Raw genomic sequence first — 17,716 nt, 5'->3', positions numbered from 1 at the left:
TCGAAACACTTCTCACGTTGCACCTGTTGAACATGTTGATGTTTGCCAGGATTGACGACTGCAAGGCAACTGTGTGTTGTTATCAGACCCATTTGTTTTTTGTTATTGTAACGTGTCCTTGGGTGTCTTGAAAGGCACTTATAGATAAAATCTATTATTATTTCAATGTGTTTTGTTTCTCTTGAGGTAAAACCTTTTAAAATGAATCATTCATGCTTTAAGATGTTAACTAGTTGTTGCCATCACACAGTTTTCTATTGTTGTAAAAAGTGAAAGAATTCATGAGGCTGTCAAGAACGATCCAAAGGAACACGTCAATGTTGAACATAAAATACACGCGAGGATCTCCCAAAATACACCAGACTTTAACTAAGCCTGTTTTGGGAACCATGTGTATTCAGAACCTATCCGAACAGAGACACACCTTGACGCATATATGCGATGGTGAATTTCAATTTTCCCAATTTGGTTAGTGGTCAGACAGTGGGAAATGAATCATCCAGGTCAAGATAAACATGTCACTGGAAAACATGCCCAAAACACCAAATTCTGTACAATGTTCACATACATGTTTTCCATTATTTTAGTGTTTTGTCAGTCAAACACTGAAGTCAAGTTCATGTACACGTTCCTCCAAGAACTTTTAGCGAGTGTTGAGTGATGTTTGGTCACTCTGTTTATTGATCCCGGACCAACCGCTTTGTCAAAAGCCATAGGTATCTCAAGTTAGGGGTGCTGAAAGTAACCACTGGCTCGGACCCTTGGGCCCCAAAATACCGACAGCACAACGTTTGTCTTGTTTTTGCGGTGGTGTGCTGAGAGTGGCCGGCATTTCAGTTTGTAAAGCGTTGCAGCACAGCCTGGTAGTCTTCAACCTCGAAGCAGGGTAAATAAACACATGCAGCTACACAAATACTTGGTCTGGAGCCTGAAAAGGTAAAGGTAAGCAGGGAGCCTAAATATACAGGTACAATATGTGTGGACTAACTGACTGATATGTTGCAATATTACCTTTTCCAGCATTATACATCGTCATTTACAAGCTATTTTACACATAGAATATATATATACAGTATATATATATATATGTGTGTGTGTGTGTGTGTGTGTGTGTGTGTGTGTGTGTGTGTGTGCGTGTGTGAGAAGATGGATTGGATTGTGGATTCGATCCCGACTGCGGCCTTCTTGTGTGGAATTTGCATCTTCTCCCCGGACCTGCGTGGGTTTTCTCTGGGTACTTTTCTCCCACAATCCAAAAACGTGCATGACAGGCTGTTTGAACACTCTAAATCAGGGGTGTCAAACTCATTTTTGTTTCGGGCCGCATTGTAATTACGGTTCCCTTGGAGGGCCGTTATGAATTTTGGGAAACCATATAAATGTTTAATCACCTCCTCATAATACAGATACAGCACACAACAAATTGATAGCTAACTAGTTTTAAAATCAGAAGTCAAGAATAATGACTGTTGTTTTGGATTAGATATGACAAATTGAAATTTTGGTTCAGACTTTAGCAAGCATCATGGAACTTGACATGCTTGATTTGCTTTCGCCGATCACATAAAATGATGTGGCGGGCCAGATCTGGCCCTCAGGCCTTGTCTTTGACACCGGTGCTCTAAATTGTCCCTAGGTGTGAGTATGAGCGTGGATGCTTCCTACTTTTTTGTTTGTTTGTTTGTTTATTGAACATAAAACATATACAGTAATAATTTGACAGAAAATAAAGTAAATAAAATAGTATAAAGGAAAGAGAAATCAGTCATCATTCAACACAGTTATTATGCTTCATTGGTGTTTTTTGTTTTTTTACAGACAGACCTCGTGAGTTGGCACCCGGGCATTATGTAACCATGTAAATTCAAGATTAGTGAGTCATGTCCGGCCAATAATACTGTATGGCATAACAATTTCTCCCCCGACTACAGGATGTCTGTCCACAGCTTTTAGAATAAGCACTGGCAAAATAAATGATAGATTTGAGTAGGAGCGTGCAGAGACCTTTGGAGCGGCAGGCGTTCAAAGTTAGAAGGTGGCACATAGCACAAACACCTAATAGAAACAGTCTTTACTAAATTAATGACGAAGCCCACTTGAATCTTGAAGTGCTGAATGGAAGTAGCCCATATTCATATGTATATGAGCATCCATTGAACTCTTGATCACTTTGCACAGAATATTTGAAGAATTTGGCACAATCTTTTCTTTAAAAAACATTATCCGTCTATTCATTTTGTATCGCGTTACTCTCATTAGGATCATTGGTGAGTTGGAGCCAATCTCAGCTAACTGGTAGCAAGTCATTCGTAGGGCACATCAAGACAAACATTCACAGTCACCAATGTACAGTTTAGTGCAATTCAGTCTCTGATGACAATAATATTTTGAGGAAGTGGAAGTAAGTAAGTAGTTGCGGAGAAAACTCACGCAAGCACGGGGGAGAACATGCAAACTCCAGACAGGATGGACGCGGGTGAGATTTGAACCCCACAACCAAGTTGCAGCCCAAAAATATTAATTAACAGTTATCAAATGGATATATTTTGTGGTTCATGAACAAATAGTAAAATAGATAAAAGCTTCAAGTATATCCATCCATTTTCCGAACCGCTTGGAGCCTATCCCAGCCATCTCCGGGCAGTAGGCGGGGGACACCCTGAATCAGTTGCCAGCCAATCGCAGGGCACACAGAGACGAACAACCATCCACGCCCACACTCACACCTAGGGACAATTTAGAGCGTCCAATCAGCCTGACATGCATGTTTCTGGAATGTGGGAGGAAACCGGAGCACCCGGAGAAAACCCACGCAGGCCCGGGGAGAACATGCAAACTCCACACAGGGAGGCCGGAGCTGGAATCAAACCCGGTACCTCTGCACTGTGAAGCCGACGTGCTAACCACTGGACTACCGGGCCGCTATTCAAGTATATCAAGCAAATCATATCACCAAATTGATCAGAACTCTGTGAAACAAGAGAAGGAGGGAATGAAAACATGAACTTTGTGGTGGAGATAAACAACTAATTCTTTGATCCCATCACAACTACCATCACTAAGGAGACAATGTCATGCCCCCATCTTGTGACAAAACTTTCTGCGGTCAAGTGTTGCACAATAACTAGCAGCGGTCAATGGCCAGTTGCTCATACTAACAAAAAACAAACAAAAAAGTAAATTGTAAAGCCACTCTGTTAAAAGGACTATTTCCTATGGTGAGTATGATGTTGAAAACGTGCCCAAATAACATCACCGTCATACTCGAGCCAATCTCGGCACGTCTTCAAAACAAAAACTTGGAAAGACGTGATCAACAATGAACATCCATTTTTATATTGAATAAAATTTGTGCGCACAGACACACACACACATAAAAAAATTGGCAACACCAGCGAAAATAGACCATTAAAGATGCTAAATTTAATATTCAAAGTTTTCGGCAAGTTGACACACTTTGGGATGTACATGTATGTAGACCAAGGATGGGCAACTGGCTGCGGCCAACGGGCCACACTTTGAGTGGCTCTTTGATTAAATCCCCCAACCCCAATAAAAACAAGACATTCTGATGAACACACATTTTATAATCCCTGTATTATAAGGGGTATATGCACTGGACTTTATTACAGTAGTTTGACATGCCGTAAACAGTTGCTACCAGGTTACTAGAGCAATCCCTGCGTTCAAGCTAAGAAATATTATTGATGCTACCATTTACGCTGGGCCGTACTGTTTGCGAGCGACAAGTAAATCGTTTTCTGATAACTGCAAGTACTTGTGTGGACATGGGATTACTTGACGTTCCCTATGGAGAACACGGAAAAATGTGCAAAAACATCCCAGAAAAATCAGAAAATATCCAAAAGTTAATTATCTGGTGTGGTACCGAGGGGGCGTCCAAGCATATTTCAGGGGTGGGGGTGGAATGGCCGCACGACCGCCCCCCTGTCCCTGCCAGTGAGCGAGGGTACTTCTTTTATTTGTGTTGGATATGCACAACTTATAAGAAAACACCACATTCTAACAAAGACTTGAGAAAGACTGAAGTAATACTTCATCTTAATTTGAAAAACAGCAGGTCAAACCACAGCACGTGACTGCAAATTGCAGTTCAACCTAGTCAGACCTGTTGCTAGGAGCTCTGTTCCCCAGAGTAGAAACGGCTGACTGCATTCAAATGAGGCAAGGAGGGAAAACAATCTGCAATCAATGCACAGCCCTGAAGTTAGATATATTAATTGGTAATACTCAAACTGTTTTTGAAGTGACAATATACTGTAATTATATAATATAAAATCTCTCCCCGATGACCCTATTGTGCGGTTGGACATGTGTTCACGAATTTAAGGTTTTACGTCACTTTATTATTCCATTTTAATTTAAGCAAGTTTTTTACTGGTTGAATTAGTATATTACCCTCCCCTAAATACCGTTTTAAAGTTCAACCCAGCAATATGGGGCAACATTTATTTTTCTTTTTTCGTCGATTTGACATTCATTCCCTATTCCCCTATTCTGTCATGATTCGGTTTGGGACCAACAGGTGGCACTGTAGGGCTCCCCCTGCAGCTGCACACCTGTTGGTCATTAGGTAATTAGTGCTTTAAAAGGACTCCCAGCCCGCCCACTCATTGTTGGGTCATTGTTGCTTTTTGCTGCTGTCATGTTTGTTTGTGGCTGTTGGTATGCTATGGTCGAGTTTGTTTCAGTCATGTTTTGGTTATGTTTTTGTTATTGAGAGTTTTTGGTTTCTGCCATGGTTTTTGTTTGTTACTTTGGATTCGTTTTGTTTTCATGACTTTGTTTTGGATTTAGTTTTCAGTGTTTTATCAAAACACTTCTTCAAGTTCACCCTGCTCCTTCCTCCTGCCTGCTTTTTGGGGTCCACCACCACCTCGCAAACGTGACATATTCCCTACATAGCTTTTAACTTTACACAATCCATTGGGTTGAAAATTAAGTTTATCAGTAATGTTATAACAACAACACCATCACCGTTGCAAAGTAACTACATAGTGATCCCTTTATGCTAACATAAGATGTGAAAATTCCCAACTATGGAAATTGTAGTCATTAAAGTCATCACAACTAATAAAGTAATAAGTAAAATCATACACTTCAAACCTAGGCGGGCGCTTCCACTGATTGAAATCCAAAAGCTACTGTCGACTAAGAGTGTGTGTGACTGCCCTTGCCTTTTCCCTTACTTTTGCTTCACTCTTGTTCTCGCTCCATTTTATTCTCCCTCTATTTCTGAAGATACTCTGCTCGTCCTTTTGGATCTGCCCCACCCTTTGCTTTGAAGCAAAGCAGTGCTGGTGCTATTTCCTCACAAAAATGTACGATTTAAATTTGTTCAGTCATATGATCATGCAACTTGTAGGATAAATATAACGATCACTAAATGCACATGAGCGGATAGTTAATATGCAATTCGAGCCAGTGCTATGTGCCGTTGCTCTGTGAATCAGTGAATTAACTCGATATCTGTTCACAAAAAGTTAACCTTAATATATAAAGTATATCAACCAAGTTAAAAAAAAGGGAAGAAAGCCAAACAAAAAGTTTACTCTCATTCCACTTTGCTTGTTTAACTTCCATCCACAAGAATTGCGTCACATCCAGAATGGGGCTTCATGGGAACTGCTTTTTTCTTTTATTTTTTTAGAGACCAAACCTACCACAGACAGGCGGAGTGGAATGTGATATTTGGACGCACAATAAATGATGTAAAAAATACACAAAAACACATTTCAATTGATTTATATTTATATGTAGGGAGACAAAATGAAATCTAAGTGATAATGAAGGTAGTGGCATCCAGTTGGTCAGTTCGCACATTAGTCTCATGGTTTTGAGGTTGGGGGTTCAAATTCAGGCTCTGATCTTCATATGTGGCGTTGGCATCTTCTGCTATGCTTGCATGGGGGTTCTCCGGGTACTGCGGCGTCCTTCTACATTTCAACGGCGTGGATGTTAGGTTCATTGAAGACTAAATCAAGTCTGGGCAAAATATGTTTCAGAGGCCACATTCGACTTGTCAACAGACTGTGATATACTCTCAGAGTGACCATGAAGTCAAAACATAAAATGCACTGTGGTTTTATTTTGAAAGTTGTCTTTTTATGTGCACACATGTGGACGCTTGTAGTCGTAGCGGGCAAGAGCTACGACTTGTGTCTGATGTGTTGTATTGCTCTATTTAGCAACTTATCCGACCCATCTAGCAACAATTTTTCGAAAAAAGACACTTGCAAAAATGAAAACAATGGTCCTCAGGCTAACAATTCTTTTTTGCTGTACTCATAATACTGTACACAAATCCATGGTTTCATATACTATACGTATTATAAGTCATAACTGTATCACTATATGTAACTGTGAATACAGTAATACAAAGTATTTTCATGTACGCCCCTTTGCAAAATGAGGTACCCAACGCTGCTCTAAATTGTGCATGAGTGTGAACAGGTGTGTGTCTTTATTAAATCAGCTGAGATAGGATCCGTCTCACCCTTGACCATAGTGATAATATGTGATGTTTAAAATTGATGGATGAAATAATGATTTATATAATATAATAATTTATTTACATCATTAAATGTGTCTCTGAAATTATTGAAAATTTGACGTGGGGACATTTGGGATTCGTGAACAATTTTATTACAAAAGAAAATGACATTTTACAGACATTTTTGTGATCATTTTAAATTGAGGACCATAAATGTTAAAATGCTCCCACGATAGGCATTTTGTTTATTTTCTGGAAAATATTAAACGTATTTTCATGGGGGCGGAATAAGTACAGACGACTAGAAATAACCCCATATTTTAATGCACCTTCGATTTATAGCCTTTACACATAATGTTGTACTCGGAAAATGAAGTTTGCCGTGTACCGTATACTGTATAGGTTAAGAAACTAATCGGAAGTGACGTCAGTCCGGAACTACTTTTACATATTAGTAATGTTGATTTGTTTTGTTGTAAAAATCGCTGTTAAAGGAAGTTATTCAGGGTAAAGGTAACACATTATTTTTATACTTTGATTATTTAAAAACATTTCTATCGCTTGCAGGAACATGCGTCTGACCTTTCTACCCAGGATGCACTTGGCTCTTGCCATCTTGTCTGGTGGAAGAGAAGCGCCACAGCCAAGCAGGCAGGCAGTAGCAGCAGCAATAGCTAGCAGGCATCCAGCAACCGTGAGCTTCCAGTTGCGGTGCTCTTGTGGCTATCTGTCAGCAAAGAGCCACAAGTAACTTACGACACTTATAGGCCAAACTTCAACGACTTCTGACGTCTTTTTTCTCTACGCCGCTGGACTATACTTTCTACTCGAAGGGGCCGACTGGAATGTTTACATTATGATTCCACACCTGTTGGCACTGGGGCAGGCGAAACTAGCTCACTTGAGCTAACTCGGCTAGTCGGCATTTAGTAAAAGAGAGAGAAGTGGACTAACAAACCCGGGCCTGCCTCCGACTGAAGTCCCGGGGACAGTCGCTGAACTGCTCGCACGAGGGTCTGCTTGTTGCGGGCTCCGTGAGCCACAAGGACGGCTGACCGGGTGTCAGAGAGAGGCCGGGGACGTCTCAGGAGGTTTGGATAGTCTTGGACCGTGCCCGTGACTTTTCTCCTGGTGGACTGAACGAGAGGAAAACGGTATGGAAAAGTGCTGTGGCTGTACGTCTCCGTCTGTTGTCCTCCTCCAGTGAATTTATCAGGAAAACGGAACGGGGCTTCGTTTCATGTGGGAATATACTGACTCGACAGAGCTAGCCAACATGTCAAAAATGCCAGCGAAAAAGAAGAGTTGTTTCCAGATCACGAGTGTCACGCAGGCTCAGGTGGCAGCCAACATCACCGCAGACGACACCGAGAGTCTAGACGACCCGGACGAGTCCCGAACGGAGGACGTGTCCTCGGAAATATTCGATGTTTCGCGAGCTGACCTTGCTGTGTGTGACAGGAGCTCGTCCGAGGAAACCTTAAACAACGTGGGAGACACCCAGGAGGGTCAGGCTCCTGTGACAGCTCCTGTGAATGGGAGTCTCGGCAATAATAAAAGTGCATGCGGCGGTCGTGTTACCCCGCAGCATTCCATAACAAGTGTGCCCGTTATTCCGGCCCCTGCTGCCACTGTCTCTACCACTGTCACTCCTGCGAATACCTGCAGCTCTCGCTTCAGGGTCATTAAACTAGACCATGGTACTGGAGAGCCCTTCAGAAGAGGGAGATGGACTTGCACTGAGTTCCATGACAGAGACTCTGATTCAAATGGAAATCGGGCTGTGGATAGCATCAAACCAAATGTAACCCTCGATCACAGTATAGAACGGGACAGTGGACTAGGGACCACCAGTAACACCGTGGTCTCTACCAGTGCTTCCTCCTCACAGGCTTTGGAGAATACCGTGGATAGCGGCCACACGGCGACACATCCCTCTCATTCTTTTGAGGCTGTGCAGCAAGGCTTTGGCTTGGTCCCCCAGATTGGGAGTGGAGCAAGTGCCTTCCAGCCCACAGGTTACTCAACAGCGATGACATCAAAACAAATGCAAAATGCTCAGGTCACTATGCAACCTGCTGCTCCACAAACCTTCCTCTCAAATAACCTCAAGGGTGTGCACCAAGGTTCCCTGCATCAGAAGTCTGCCATCTTGCCTCCTGCTACACAAATCCAGCACTTTCCTTATTCGAACCATCCTGCAGGCCAACCAGATTACCGGCAGCAGCACTTGAGTTCAAGCACTCCTCCCATAACTGCTCACTCTGTGGGCCCCACATCTCTTATCGTGCCAGCTAGTTCAGTAGCCCAGGGCCTCGGTGTTGATGCACCCACGGCCCAGGGCCTCCTACTACACATGGCACCAGGAGGTGGTCAGCAGCAGCAACAGTTCGTCAACCCTACACTGCCCTCGGGAGGGTTAGGCCTTGCCCCCACGTCCGCCCTCGCCATAGGTGTCCTGAATGTGCCCGTCACAGTGCCCACTACCACCAGTACCCCTACGGGTGGGGCGAGTCAGGCGCCTGGCAGAGGAGGGATCAGCCCAGGCCTTCTCACTGGATTCAGTAAGCAGGCAGAAGATGGTCGGCCCAAATCTGAAGTCCTACCTCATCCCAGTGGCAATGTGGTGCCAGGGAAAGACAGTATGAAGCCTTTCATCACAGAGGGTCTCGGCCTTCCCAGTCCTGCTGTCAACAGCTTCTTTGGCATCCATTTAACCATGGATGAGGACAGGTAAGAGGGTATTTTCTAATTGGTATTATTACAAAGAAGGATTGTTTTCTTGTGCAGACGGCGTGGGTTCAGTTACTAGACAGTGACGATGTGGATGTGAGTGTGAATGGTAGTCATTTCTATGGGTGCCCTATGATTGGCATTCCAGGCTAACTTTGGCTCGACTCCCGTGCCCAGCAGCTTTGAACGGGAAAAGTGATTCTACAATATTGATGGAAACATTATTTTGAGAGTTTTAAACCATTTTAAATATATATCTACAGTATGTGTATATATCTGAGGATTTTTATTTCAATTTAAATGCAGTCATTTCTTTCTACAGCAGTGTGGGCATGATCTTACATGCTTCTCTTCTCACTGCAACTACAATTAGGCCCCCTGAAAGTAGCATACTGGGTTTATTCTTCAAGAGCCATTGAACAAAATATGCATTTTTCCGCTGTTTTAAGGAAGAAGGTCACAATGGGTTCATGTGCCAGTGTCACTGGTAGAAACAGGTGGAATTTTCACTCTGTGTCATGAAAAAGCGTTTAAAGCCTCCAATGGATCACATTCTTTTTTTGTCATTGCCACGCAAAACTCTTTCCAGCCATAAGAGGGTGTAGTTTAGGGGCGTGTTAACAAACAACGTGAACAGCAGCAAAAATATGTAGAAGCCTAATTTTTATTTTTAGTCTCTAGTGTGACCATGAGAGACACCATTATTCCCTTTTAGCATTAAAACTACATGAATGTTAAATCTTGACTTGCTTACAATGCCCCTTCACATACACACAACAGCTATTTTTAGGTGCCGTCTTAGGGCTCCTGAACTAAAATGTCACAATTTCTTAGTAAGAACCAGCTGAAGAAAAAGATGGTGGTACCAAAATGACCTGGTTGGTATATCTTAAGTATGTGTATCCTGTATATACTTCACTATTCTCCAATGTTCAGTTCTTCAATGCTAAATCAAATGGTATAGCTAGGAGGAAGAGTTGGGGTTTTCGGGGAAACAAGTCTGCTCTATATTTTCCTCTGTCTCAATACTGCTGCTAATTGTTTAAATAGATACTTTATCCCTGCCGCAATACTGCAACTGGCTTGATAAATGTGCACAAGGCAGGAACTGTGTTTGGGTTGTCCATGCAGATAATCATGAAAGGAATAGCCGATACCCATTTCTTAGTCGGGAAGACAGAAGCGGCAGTGATGAAAAGTGGACTGACATCACTGCACGCCTGTGTAGCTATGACGACATTGGCAGCAGGACAGGACATTTAATTGGCGAGGAGAGGGGGAGGTCATTTTTGCATTACTCACACACACATGCACACACCTATGAGGATCACAGCGCACATCTAAGGTGTGTGTGTGTGTGTGTGTGTGTGTGTGTGTGTGTGCTCTGGGGTCTGGTGCACAAAATCAAGACTTCAGTGTCTTTGTTGACATATCAGCATTGCTAGGTGTTGATTTGTTTCTTGACTTAGATTTATTTGTTCTTCACAAGATTGTCTAGTCATTGCACTTTGTCAGTCTTGTCAAAGTTGTAATAGTTTGGTGTCACCTTTTCTGAATTTTGTCACAGTCACTTGTCTTATTAAAGATTGTCAAATTGTTTGCATTTTTAAGGTTCCATCAAGAAATTACCTGGGCAATTACAGTATATGTTGGCATTAGACAAAACATTGCCAAGTGAATGTAGGTAGTGTATTTCTATATTCCTTTAGATTTCTAAATAAAATATTTTATTTAATAAATTTCCACATTTTTTAACACATACCTGTACCTCAAATTTGTTCCAACTAAATAAATACCAGCATCACAAAACTACATGCATGATGTACAGTAACATAAAAGAATAGGTTCCATATAATCAACCAAATAATTAAATCTGTTACTGTTACCTTTGTTTAGAAATAAATAAATACATTTCATTTATAACAGGATTTACATTTCAGGTGCTACATTAAGGTTAAAAACAAATTATAGCAACAATAGTTTTCATTAGTTTTCTTGGTGGAGGGACTCCAATTTGCTAAACATTTTGTGTATTTTATAGCGTGAGTACGCTATTTAATACTTCAATAAAGTACAACCAAACTCCGTTTTGCTCCTGCCGCCTTATTAAAAACATGCTGGTGTGGATGCATGCTACAGTATTTTTTAAGATAGCTTACATTTTACCATGCCTGCATCCTATAAAACAATGCTGTCTTGCTTATGTGTTATATACGGAAATAGCACACATAACTGACACAATGCCATTGAATACGGTGTGCCGTATGGTCGTGAAAATACGATAACTCTTTTGATATATTTAAAACGGTTTATCACTCCTCACAATCTGGCACTTGTTTCACAATGTACAAGATATTCAAAGTGTATGCAGTTGTAATCCGCCTGCAAAACCCCTGTTTTTATGATGATGACATAGAATGCAGTTAGAAATGCATATGACTCCAAGTAGACTCCAGAAATTATTTTTTAAAATATTTTATCAGACAAAAGCCTTGCGCAGTGGTGAGATGACTGAATGTGCACATGGTATGTATTTATAGTATCGGAGAGGCCCATCCTTTCATTCTCGCTCTTTGGCAGTTTGACAGTCTAAGGGGGAGGGTGTGTGGATTGGGTGCAATGGAGAGTCCAACCAGGGAAGGGAACATGTGTAATGGGTGCTAAATGGGTTGCTGCCATGGCGTGGACACAAGGGAATAGCTTATTTTCCACTGATAGCCCGGCTGCCTGAACATCCAAGGGACAAATTCCTGGAGCCCTGAATGGATTGGATTGTGTCAGCTTGAGCACGTGGCTCTCTGCCAGCTTGATTTTGGCTGAATGTGGCTAATTCGAAATACAACCCTTGCCTACTTTACTCCAGTTGATCTGCAGCACAATATTTATTTGGAATGTTCTGGACCACTTTTTTTTCAGACCAATACTAGAATGGGTACTCAATTTTTGAGTACTCACCAATACCAAATAACTTACACCATTCGTACTTTTTATATACCGTATTTTCACGACCATTCGGCGCACGGTATGGTTGGGCGCAGTCTCATTAATGGGTGCTATTTCTGTATTTGACACATAGACAAAACGCACTGTATTATTGGGTGCAGTTTTACAGTGGTAAAACATACGCCAGCTTAAACATACGGCATGCATGCGCGCACGCTAAAAACACGTTAGCTTGTAGCATACGGTAGCATGCCAAGACATACAGATACAAGTTAAAAACACGTTTTTAAAAAGGCAACGGAAGCAAAACTGAATTCCGTTGTATTTTATTTAGCCATCGTACAATGTACTCACGTTTTTCGATCAATCATCACCCAGAAATCCATCAAAGTCCTCATCCTCTGTATCAGAATTGAACAATTGTGCAAGTACCGGTAATCCATCAAAAACGCCGTGTTCCCTCTCGTTGTCAGAGTCACTCACATTGCCATGTGGCTCCACAGAAATGATGCAAGCTTTGCCAAAAACTCGAACAACAGTGCAAGCAGACACGTTCGTCCAAGCAGCCACAATCCATTCGCAAATTGTGGCGTAACTCGCCCAGCGCTGCCTCTCACTCTTTGTAAAGTTGTGTTTGCCATCGATCATCCATTGTTCCCATGCCGCTCGCAACTTTACTTTGAACGCCCGGTTGCAACTTTGGTTTGAACGCCCGATTGATGCCGATGTCCAGCGGTTGGAGTTCTTTAGTCAAGCCTCCGGGAATAACGGCAAGCTCAGAGTTCATTTGCTTGACTTGGTTTTTCACCGCTGCTGTGAGATGGGCACGCATGCCAAAAGCATAACCGATGGCTTGAAGTTTGAACTGAGCTTCGTAGGCGTGTCTCTTTGTAGAATTTATTTTCGGGGGTTCTTAGAAACCAAAACCGAAGTTGTTTTGCAACAATGCACATAGCCACACTCTATACAGGTGTTGGTACCTGCTTGGGACGTCCCTTTAGCATACCTGTCAACTTTTCGGAGCGCCAACCTGTATAAACTACCAAAAAAATCCTTATAATGAGCAAAAAATCCTTATAACATACCAAAGCATTTTATATGTAAAAAAAAAAACACGAAATTTTCAATGATATTTATTGTAAATCTCCATAAAACAATGTCTGGTTAATGTCTAATCATCATTCTACTTAGTGGCATTACTGTTCAGAGTTGTATTCCTGCGTTACTTTTTTCACCAACTCCAAATCATTTGGAGTTGGTGAAAACGGAAACGTTCAGAATCCGTATGATTTGTGCGATACGGCCATATACGTAAGATTCACCACAAAATCCGTATGAACTATGGCTAAACCGTATGAGTTGACAGGTATGCTTTAGCGTCCACTTACACGCCCACCCTTCACTCATTGGCGGACTTCTTCGCCGCATGCCTGTCCTCACTCACGTCTGCCTTTTCTCTCTCTCTCTCTCTCTCTCTCTCTCTCTCTCTCTCTCTCTCTCTCTCTCTCTCTCTCTCTCTCTATATGTATATATACACGCCCACCCTTCACTGATTGGCCGACTTCTTTGCCGCATGCCTGTCCACAGTCACTTCCGCCTTTTCTCTATATAAACAGCGTGTCGGCTGTCGGTCAGGTTTTGGAACTCGGCGCATACACAAGACGCTCCGCATCATAAGGCGTCCTGTCCATTTTGGAGAAAATTTGAGACTTTTAATGGTGCCTTGTAGTCGTGAAAATACGGTATATAAAATTTCGATAAAACTAATGACAGATAATTTGAAAGAAAACAGTCACTATGTAAAACAGAATTTATGTTCAAAATAGAACACAACTCACTGATTTAGAGTTCATTTGTAATGAATTGACAAAAGTGTGAAATAAAACTAATAACTCACTAATGAGTTTTTGTCTTTGTTCAAAATATCTTCAAGTACAAAATAATACTTGTTAAACTGTTAAGGATTCCACTGTGAAGTTGGAAAATAGGTTGATGCAGCTGATAACATCACAATGTACATTTTTCACATCATATAATTATATTGGTGAATATTTCTTTAACCTAGTGACTGGTATCTGTGATTGGTATCGTCAGGCCTCGTACGTTCTTGATACCTTGAAATAAGGCTGGTATTGGCCCGATACCACACCCTCAAATATGTATTGGTGATTTGGTAATACTACAAAAAATATTTGGAAATGTGTTAAGGTTGATGGGGTCCATCCGTCCATCCATTTTCTTATCCGCTTATTCTCACGAGGGTCATGGTACTGTTGGAGCCTATCCCAGCTGTCTTTGGGCAGTAGGCCGGGTACACCCTGAACTGATTGCCAGCCAATCGCAGGGCACATAGACGACCAGCCATTCCCGCTCCCACTCACACGAGGGACAATTTAGAGTGCTCCATTAACCTGCCCTGCATGTTTTTGGAATGTGGGAGGAAACCGGCGTACCCAGAGAAAACCCATGCAGGCACGGGGAGAACATGCAAACTCGACACAAAAAGGCCAGAGCCAAACTCGAACCCTGCGTCTCTGCACTGTGTGGTAAATGTGGTAACCAGTCGCCCACCTGTCTTGAGGCAAAATGGATTACTTCACACTGTTGATTTAGCCTCAACTACCGGTAGTTGAAGAATATGCCATCAATAATTGGAAGTTGAGTGACGTCCACTCTCTATTTAAATCAACTCCATTATTACATACCCTAGATTTATACCTCAAAATATGAATTCCACCCACCAATCGTGGGAGACGCTGGAGCAGTATGAATGAATTTCTTAATTCGTTTGTCTAGTCCACCTTAGTCTTGGGCAAATGGGCAAATCACTCCATATCCCTTTGCTGGTCCTGAGTGGAGATCCAAGCTAATCAAATTTGTCGCCTTTAGCTGTAGACCACATACAGTATGTTAAAGCTCCAAACAGTGTAGTGTTTGGAGAAGTAATGATTGCAGCACTCGCCTGATTATATCGCCAAGGTGTCTGGGTTCACGTCCAGTTAGAGTCACCCAGCCAAATTGAGTTCACAACGAAAAGCCCACTGTTACTAACTCTCTTTGTAGTGAGAGAAGGCTATTGAATATGCTGCATGCTGTTCCAGGAATAAGAAGTGTGTGTAAACCGCTGGTGTTTATTGTCTTTTCCAAAATACTCTGAAGCCAGAACTGGTTTGACCCCTCTTTTGAGTGATTAAAGTATGTTAGCTATGCTCAGCTCATTTCAAGGGGAGTCCTCAGACCAAAGAAGAAGAAAAAACTGTTGACAGCTGCTTGTTACCAGCCTGTACTTGCTATATACTGTAAATGGAGCTATGTTGAGCCATGTGTGATGTTTCAGTGTGAGTGTCACACCTCCATGCTGTATGTTCACAATCAATTGGCAATCACCAGTTAGTATGAGGGCTACTTTGATAAAATCTCATCCTGATATCCAAATGGTTAGGATAATATTATGGTACAGTGATACCTCTACTTATGAAATTAATTGGTTCTGGAAGAAATTTCTTAACTCAAAAATGTAAGTCGAGACGCGTTTTCCATGTAAATGCCCTAATCCGTCCCAGGCCTCCTAAAATTCAGGCATAAATGTTTTATAAAGCATCAAAATATGTCCCAAATACATGTTACAATTAGATTATTGCATAATAAATCGTTATATACATTACACACATACCATTGTGCATAATGTAAAAAATAATGAATAAAAATGATGACAATTTAACTTTTAACTGCGTCCTCATCATTTTTTTTGCCCTCTTTAGTTAATGCTCACTCTCAGAAGTGATTTTTGCCTGGCGTTTTGTAAAGAAGCGATCCAAGGACGTTTGCTTTTAACAATCCTTCGAAAATGTCCAAGACAAGCATCAGCATAGTGAGCGATTGGCGCACTGGTGAACTTTTTTTCTGGGTGATTCACATTTACTTCAATCTATCGGAACACCTCATGGCCTGAGGGGAAAATGACGAGGGCGCTGCACAGACACATATCTATCTATCTATTTATCTAGCTCCACACATAAACACACATAAACACTTAGCCAATGGGATTCCAGGATGATACTCGGTAATAGCCAATGGCAGAGCAGCTATCAATATGTTGCATTCAGAAAAACTGAGCTGCGAGTAGCAGCCCATACTGTATTTTTTACCTTTCGTAACAAGAGGCAATATTTTCCTGCTGAGGTGTTTGGCAACTTGAAAATTTCGTATGAAGAGACATTCGTAAGTAGAAGTACCACTGAGACATGAATTGAATTGAATACAACTTTATTGTCAAATAAAGAATAAAGAGACGTGTAAATGGACGATAGTAAACTAGATACTAGAATTGTGTAAAAATGATGATTTCCAGTACTCTGTAAGGATATACTGGAATGTATAAAACCCACAGTTGTACTTTTTATGGTGGTTTGAAGGCTTTTAAAGGATGGACACGGGATCTGATCTTCGGCCTCACTTTCTCAAGTATCATGAATATGTAGTACTCTGTGGAATATGTAGTTGTCGTAGCCATTCGCTCTCGAAGAGTCGGACTCAAGGCTAGAACAAGAATCTTTCAGTTGCCTGCAGCCCCTGGAGCCAGAGATGTCTGAATCGTTACTAATGAGGATGCGAAGAAAGCACGTCAGCCAGCTGCAGTTGAGTCACCCATTCTTCTCTCTGTGCTCTCTTACTTTCAAAGGGTGTCATCGACTGATCTGATTCACTGGTGCTTCTGACTGTTTGCCTATTGTGCGGTTTTTCTTCAGTTTCAACATGCAACTCTGCAAAGTCAACCTCTCTTGCTTTGAAATACACACATATTTAAATTCATCTTCCGAATAGTTGACATTTTCACTCAACCCATTCTTACAGCAACCTCTTCATCTTTTTTCCAGCCATCTCCAGTCATCAACATTTTACACTTTAATTTATGAGACTTCTACTCCTCCTTAGTCCTTAAAACGTAAGTTTGAGTCGGTGAATGTGACTCATTGTGGTTGGATGAACGGTTAAGTCACATCTAAAAAGGCGACCTCAGATAGATGGTACATTCCCTTCTCTCCACATCAGACCATCTGTTTATTTCTAAATTGTCAGCCACCATTATTTGCAATTTGTGTTGATGCAACGTGGTTTCTACTGAACTTAAAAGTTTCTGAAAATGCATTTATCATTTTACCACTAATATCAACATACTCAACTTCTGGCTTCTCGCTTGTCAAAGAGCACATTTCATCAAAGACTCTGAAGGCAAGAAAGACTATCTATTGGCGGGTATCAGTGCTATACCAGGGATCCGGTTCCAATAATAATAATATTATTACTCTTTAGTTTATTCCATGGCCTTGAGATGTTGCAAAAGACACTACATCACCTCTGGCCGCAGAAACCAAAGTGTCACATAAGCATTAGCTTTATTTTAAGCAAAATTAACTTTGGGACATTCACACAATGTCCATTGGACACACCCAGTGTACGGTATGTCAAAGAAGTTGGCTGCGATTTGTCAGAGGAACCTGCTAGTCTTCGACCTGACCCAAGTAT

The 17,716-nt window shown here is 41.6% G+C and overlaps 1 protein-coding gene across 1 annotated transcript in view; it reads left to right on the top strand.

The window, feature by feature from the left end:
- The first annotated feature begins 7,150 nt into the window (after positions 1–7,150).
- tsc22d2 (TSC22 domain family 2) overlaps positions 7,151–17,716 on the top strand; it is a 29,150-nt gene continuing 18,584 nt past the window's right edge. Inside the window, exon 1 of the mRNA XM_086116045.1 lies at positions 7,151–9,247. Coding sequence (XP_085972171.1) covers positions 7,755–9,247 — 1,493 coding nt within the window. The 5' untranslated portion in view covers positions 7,151–7,754. The remainder of the gene's footprint in view (positions 9,248–17,716) is intronic.

This window comes from Hippocampus guttulatus, chromosome 7, assembly GCF_054856545.1.
Source record: "Hippocampus guttulatus isolate MCC_2025c chromosome 7, RoL_Hgut_1.0, whole genome shotgun sequence".
NCBI classification, from domain to species: Eukaryota; Metazoa; Chordata; class Actinopteri; order Syngnathiformes; family Syngnathidae; genus Hippocampus; species Hippocampus guttulatus.
This window is presented reverse-complemented; position numbering and strand designations above follow the sequence as displayed.